We start from the raw sequence: 6,461 nt of genomic DNA on the forward strand, positions 1-6,461 counted from the left end.
CGTATCGAGATGCTTCATTCGAGACCAGGAGGCGGGTGAAGAGACGCACGTCGTCGATAGAGTGACAAACGGGACCTGCCGAGTCCCTGATCGACACTTGGCCTGTCATGCTGCCTTCCCAGAGGTTCTTCGGAACGCGCATCGCTGTTGGACGAATTGCATATAACCCGTTGAAGGCGGCCGGGGCGCGAATTGAGCCACCAATGTCCGATGACGGTGCTATTGGGCTTCCTCTCATGGCCACGAGGGCCCCATCACCACCAGAACTTCCTCCTGCGCCCAACCGCCTATTGAAAGGGTTTAACGTGCGGCCCCAGAGGTTACTGACCGTCTCGAGGACAAATCCAGTCTGGGGCATGGTAGTCCTGCAGAAGAAGACAGCGCCTGCCTCGCGGATGATCCGAACAACGTCAGAATCGTGCTCTGATACGTTTGACTTGACCTTGTTGGCGATATATCCGCGGGTTGTTACGTGGCCTTTTACACTGTAAGTATCCTAGGGACATTCTTGTGTGAGTGAGATTTGATTCTGCATGTAACGGTCGTGATCTCGCATCCATACCTTGAGCGCTACAGGGACGCCATGGAGCGGGCCCAATGGTTGGCCGCCATTGTCGAGAATGTCATCAAGCTCCTTTGCACGACGGAGACCTTCTTCGTAGAACCAGTCTGTGAGACAAAATACCTGCCGACCATCAGCATGCGGTTCCGGGGGAAGATGTCAGCTACGCCGCTCTAAGTACCAGCTGATGAGCAATAGCAGCCCGTGCAGCGAAGGCTTCAAGCACTTCCACGGCTCTCAGAGCCCGCGTTCGGATGTGGCCAGACAGCTCCGTTACAGTGAGCTCTGTGATTGCGATCTGTCTTGCAGTCAGGATACCGCATGTGACCGGCACCCGAGTGACGTCGGTCAATCCAGCATATGGCTTGGGATCAATCCTCCATTTCCCTGGTAACCGCTGCAACAGCTCAGTCTGAGCCGCCTCCGCGATCGTCGGCCATCCTGCAGGCATGGTAATCTGTGGGTCAAGGTGACTGTTGCGTTTTCCCCCAGAGTGGTCGCTGTCACTAAGGAGCTTTGGTCAACGTGAGGAACAAAAAAGCCAAGCCGTGACGCTTCGATTGGTTGCCTGATGGAGTGGCAGAGCCGACTATTTCATCGCCAGCCTTATCCTCCAAAGGAAACTCCGTAACCCCACGGAGCCGGCGACTGACCCGGTGGGCAAACCCGGCCCGGCTTCTGTTGCTGTCGATCACAGGGATCTGGAGCCTGCCAAAACGAGCTAGCTGGGCCATGGGTCGGAGAACGGAGGTCACAGGCCACACGAGGGGAAAACTCCGTCCTCCGCCCCCACTTCGCCATCACTGACCTCCGGTGTCTTGGGGCGCAGGTTGGGCAATACCTGCCGATAGGATCGTAAGCTTGGCCAACAAGTACCAGGAACGTGAGTCAACTTCAGGAAGTCATACGGGTTCCCAAGCCCCGCCTCAAGTGAGGCGCCAAAACCGAAGGGGTTAATTCCCTAGGTGGGCGGACTCGAAGTTTGTCGTATCCTGCGGTAAACTTTTATGTCTTGACGCTGGAGCTCTGGTAGACACATGCAGTGCGCTCCTGTAGCATGATGCTCGTCCTGAATTCCTACCGTCCTGTGGATTCCTGGGTGCAAATACTTGGAGTTCGAAGGAAAATACGCGCAAGGGATAGTAACACAAAGGCTTCAGTAGTAGAATGAGTCCCTTTGAGCAACCAAAGAATTCAAGCACAACAATTTCATTCAAGGCTCTAGCTACCCAGGCTTACAGCTTAGACATGGAGCCCACGGTCAAGGTGCCAGTCTTAGAAATCAAGTACTCCTCAATAGCCACGTCCTTGCCAGCCTCCTTTCCATAGCCGGACTCCTTGATTCCTCCGAATGGCGACTCGGCGCCCGAAGCATTGCCTATTTTGACGAATCAGTACCCGGATACTAGTGGTTCGCCGTACTTTGTTCTTACCTGTGTTCATTCCAATCATGCCCGCCTCCAGATTTTCGAGAAGGCGCCAGGTGCGCTTAGTATCCCTCGTGAAAAAATACGAAGCGAGGCCCATCGACGTCTCATTGGCAGCCTTGACGACCTCGGCCTCAGTCTCAAACTTGTAAAGGCCAAGTAAGGGGCCGAAGATCTCCTCACTCGTCGTCAGCATGGATTGATGCATATCGGCAATGATGGTCGGCTCGAAAAAGTATCCTCCCGCGCGCGCAGGTGGTTGTCGTCCGCCGCAAAGGATTTTACCGCCCTTTTCCACCGCGTCGGCAATGTGTCTTTCGAGCTTCTCGATGCCGCGGGATGTAGTGAGAGCCCCCATCGTAGTAGCCGCGTCAGCACCGTGGCCGACCCGGATCTTCCGAGTCGCCTCGAGGATGAGCTTTGCGAACTCTTGGTAGACGCCGCTCTGGACGTAGACGCGGTTGGCGTGCGTGCAGGCCTGGCCGGCAGTGCGCCATTTTAGAATCATGAGGGCTTCGACTGCATGCTCCAGGTCGCCGTCGTTGAAGACGATAAAAGGGCAGTTACCCCCTAGCTCGAGGGTAACCTTCTTGAGTCCCTCCGTGCAATGCCGGGCAATGAGCTTTCCGATAGCTGTGCTTCCCGTGAAGGTCACCTTGCGCACCAAGGGGTGCTTACATAGCCTTTCACTGACGGCCGGTGTGTTTATGTTGTCGGTAGTTATGACATTAAAGACGCCGGGAGGTACGCCGGCGCGGAGGGCCAGATCAGCGAGGGCGAGAGTGCTCAGGGGCGTCTCGGGGGACGGCTTGACGATCATGCTGCAGCCCGCTGCAAGCGCAGCGGCCACCTTTCGGATGATCATGGCAACTGGGAAGTTCCATGGCACCAGAGCAACGCTGACTCCGATGGGTTGCTTGACGACAAAGGTACGACGCTCGGAGACAGAGGGAACGGCGATGGACCCTCTGACCCTCTCGGCCTCTCCCGCGAACCACCAGGCGAAACCCAGAGCGTAGTCAATCTCTCCACGCGCTTCGACCAGTGGCTTGCCGGTCTCGTACGTGACTAGAGTAGCGATATCCTCCCTGGCAGCGGTGATGAGATCGTGCCATTTCAGTAGGGTCTTGGCCCGAACGCGTGGGTTCACGTGACGGTATTCGTTGAATGCCTCATGGCTTGTTTCGACGAAGGCGTCCACGTCCGAGGCCTTGTTTGTAGGACAGGCGGCAAAGCATTTTCCCGTGCCGGGATCTGAACAATTCGGGGTCAGCGGATGAATGATGGAATGTGCACTCGAAGAACTAGGATTCCTTTCTCACCTTCGATGTCAAAGGTCTCTTTTGATCGAGCCTGAACCCATTGTCCATTCAGGAGGGATCTTTCATGGAGAAGAGTGGCGTCTTCGAGCTTTAGAAAGGTCAAGCTGGTCAGCGATATTCCTGACTGAAATATGACATTGTCGAAGGGCAACTGACCTTGAACGGGAGTTGGGCATGCATCATGTAGACAGGTGGAAAGCAACAAAAGGTCTTTAAGCATGTGGGATGTCATTCACAGTGAGCTAAGAACGTAGTCGGTGGCGTGAAGCACCTATATAGCTGCCCAGGCCAAAGGCAAGCTTTCCCCTTCGGTATAGGTACCCTATGCTTCGGTTATACATTGTCAAGCCTTGCCTGGCTGGGCTGGCATAGGCTGAAGGGACGGCATGGCATTGCCGAACAGACGCTAAGTTTGCCTCCATTCATCCATCCACGCTCTCCGACTGAAGCTGAAGACAATATGGATGCACTATTCTCTCTTGGTGTGGTAAGTTGCGGCTGGCGACTTGCCCCGCAGCGGAGTTTGGCCCGGTCCGTCCGCCGTATGGCGGGGGCGGCCCGAAAAAGATTGCCTTTGGAGGCGACTCCTCCGTGCCACTTGGGCAAACCGCCTCAGTAACAGCCCAGCTCTCTCCTTCTACGGACCGATAAGGAAATCTGCATGACACGTGTTTCCCTTGGAGGTAAGCGGCTCGTCATACTTTGACCTACGCTGCGCTACTCGTCGTGAAGGGTATTTCTACGCGAAGCAACACTTCGCAATCGAACGACGGCATACGCGGATCCGTTGTCACCTCCATCCGCCCTTTTGCCCGAAAACGGGACCCTTCTGCCACTTGAGCCTGCCACATATATAAAGAAAGTACTCGCCTTAATCTGCCGTGTTTTCTGGACCAGGTAAGGAGCACTGACGGCATCACCAAGCTAAGGTTCTTGTTCTCGAAATTAACAGTTGATCCCAACCAGTACAAAATCATTCATCCTTCAGGACCAACACCATGACCCTCTCAATTCATCCATTCGATCCCCTCCTACCGGAGGAGATCTCCAGGGTACGTGCTGTCGCCGCCTCGAGCACTGCTTCTAAAGTCACTAACTCGACTGCAGGCTGCTGATGTTGTCCGCCCGCACTTCGCCGGGCGAGAGATCAACTTTCGCGTCATCACCTTGCGCGAGCCTCCCAAAAAGCAAATGATCCCCTTCCTCGAGAAAGAGCATCGCCATCAGCCTGTGGGAGTCCCTCCGACTCGCTGCGCCCGTGTTGAGGTAGTCCTGGAGAGTAAGACGGGCAACCATGAGTTATTCGAGCTCCTCGTTGACCTCGACAACAATCGTGTAACGGCCAAGCAGCACCACAAGGGCAAGCATTCTTACATTGACTCCGACTACATGAGGAAGGTTGAGAACGCCTGTTTGGCCGATGAGAGAGTGCAGCAGCAGATCCGCAGCCTCGATCTGCCCAGCTGCGCGACAGTTGTTGTTGAGCCGTGGGCCTACGCTACAGATGGGATGAACGACATGACCCAGAGAATTACAATGGTAAGAATCCCTGAGCCCCCAGTCTGAAATTACCTATTCGCATCTCGGAATCACTGACATGGGCGGGAAGTGTTGGTTCTACTGTCGTCTCCTGGAGAACCCTGATGCAAACTATTATGCCTATCCCCTCGACCTCTGCGCCGAGGTCTCTGAGCAACTACAGGTCACAAAAGTGTATCGGCTGCCGACGTCGCCTCACGAACGCGTCCACAACGAGGACCGCCCCTTTGACCGTCAGAGGGTTCACGACACAGCTCTCAGCGAGTACCACCCTGAACTGCGGCCGCCCCCTCGAACCACAACCAAGCCGTATCAGGTTGTCCAGCCCGAGGGACCCTCGTTCAAGATTCGTGGAAATCATCTCACCTGGGAGAAGTGGAGTTTCAGGGTAGGCTTCAACTACCGCGAGGGCATGACTCTCCATGATATCCACTACGACGGGCGGAGTCTCTTCTACCGTTTGGCCCTCGCCGAGATGTTCGTGCCATACGGTGACCCTCGGGCACCCTACCCTCGCAAAGCCGCATTCGACCTCGGCAACGACGGCGCTGGTCTGAATGCCAATAACCTACAGCTTGGTTGCGATTGTCTTGGTATGGCCATCTCATGCGGATCATATCATGAAATGCCTCACACGCTAACCTGACTTGAAAAGGTACAATCAAATACTTCGACGGCTACCACAACACCTCGACTGGAAAGCCACTCAAGATGCCGAACGTTATCTGTTGCCATGAACAAGATGACGGTATTCTATGGAAGCACACAAACTTCCGTACAGGAAACGCCGTTGTCACGCGGTCACGGATCCTTGTATTGCAGACCATCATCACCGTCAGCAACTACGAATATATCTTTGCATTTCACTTCTCGCAAGACGCTTCCATCTTTTTCGAGGTTCGCGCTACAGGTATCCTCTCGACCGTGCCCCACGCCGTCGGGCTGAAGGAGAAAGTTCCCTATGGCACTGTTGTCGCCCCCGGCGTTCTTGCTCCCTATCATCAGCATATTTTCAGCCTGCGGATCGATCCCGCGGTCGACGGCCATGCGAACTCACTTGTAGTCGAAGAGTCGAAAGCGCTGCCTGTTGGCGACCCTTCCGTCCACAACCCGTTCGGCGTCGGCTATATCGCCGAGCAGAAGGTCGTAGAGCAGGAAGGAGGATTCGATCTAGATCTTACAAAGGCCCGTGTCTTTAAATTTATCAACGAGAGCACCATCAACCCCATCACCAACACCCCTGTCGGTTTCAAGCTCCTGCCAGCGTACAGTCAGATGCTTCTTTCCCATCCGGACTCATACCACGCGAAACGTTCCGAGTTTGGCAAACACGCTGTCTGGGTAACGCGGTACGAGGACGATGACCACTTCCCATCTGGCAAGCATACTATGCAGTCCTCTGGCGGAGATGGCATTGCGTCTGGTATTGCGAAGCGGGACGCCACGGGGATGTCCCACTCGGTCAGAAACAGCGATATCGTATATGGCACACCTTTGGGTCCACACACAACCCGCGTATCGAAGACTGGCGTTATGCCTAATGAGAGATGATGGTCGTTTGAAACCCGTGAATTTCTTCTTAGGTAACCCTGACTGACGTTGCAGTTTCCA

The 6,461-nt window shown here is 54.9% G+C and overlaps 3 protein-coding genes across 3 annotated transcripts in view; 1 reads left to right on the plus strand and 2 right to left on the minus strand.

Annotated features, from left to right (window-relative positions):
• Positions 1 to 468: 468 nt before the first annotated feature.
• On the minus strand, positions 469 to 1,013 carry VDBG_02682 (acetamidase; the record flags this gene model as incomplete). Its single annotated transcript, XM_003006497.1, has 3 exons — positions 469 to 477; positions 563 to 685; positions 744 to 1,013. 3 exons carry the CDS (start codon positions 1,011 to 1,013, stop codon positions 469 to 471), a joined length of 402 nt encoding a protein of 133 aa, XP_003006543.1.
• A 784-nt stretch (positions 1,014 to 1,797) lies between these two features.
• On the minus strand, positions 1,798 to 3,494 carry VDBG_02683 (succinate-semialdehyde dehydrogenase; the record flags this gene model as incomplete). Its single annotated transcript, XM_003006498.1, has 4 exons — positions 1,798 to 1,940; positions 1,996 to 3,243; positions 3,312 to 3,399; positions 3,468 to 3,494. The coding sequence occupies 4 exons, from the start codon at positions 3,492 to 3,494 to the stop codon at positions 1,798 to 1,800; spliced, it is 1,506 nt and encodes a 501-aa protein (XP_003006544.1).
• Positions 3,495 to 4,309: 815 nt separating this feature from the next.
• Positions 4,310 to 6,461, plus strand: part of VDBG_02684 (copper amine oxidase) — a gene marked incomplete at both ends in the record, with an annotated part of 2,837 nt that continues 685 nt past the window's right edge. Inside the window, 4 exons of the mRNA XM_003006499.1 lie at positions 4,310 to 4,363; positions 4,419 to 4,850; positions 4,948 to 5,443; positions 5,506 to 6,329. Of these exons, the coding sequence (XP_003006545.1) occupies positions 4,310 to 4,363; positions 4,419 to 4,850; positions 4,948 to 5,443; positions 5,506 to 6,329 (1,806 nt within the window). The remainder of the gene's footprint in view (positions 4,364 to 4,418; positions 4,851 to 4,947; positions 5,444 to 5,505; positions 6,330 to 6,461) is intronic.

The sequence above is a fragment of the Verticillium alfalfae genome, genomic scaffold, assembly GCF_000150825.1.
Source record: "Verticillium alfalfae VaMs.102 supercont1.3 genomic scaffold, whole genome shotgun sequence".
NCBI classification, from domain to species: Eukaryota; Fungi; Ascomycota; class Sordariomycetes; order Glomerellales; family Plectosphaerellaceae; genus Verticillium; species Verticillium alfalfae.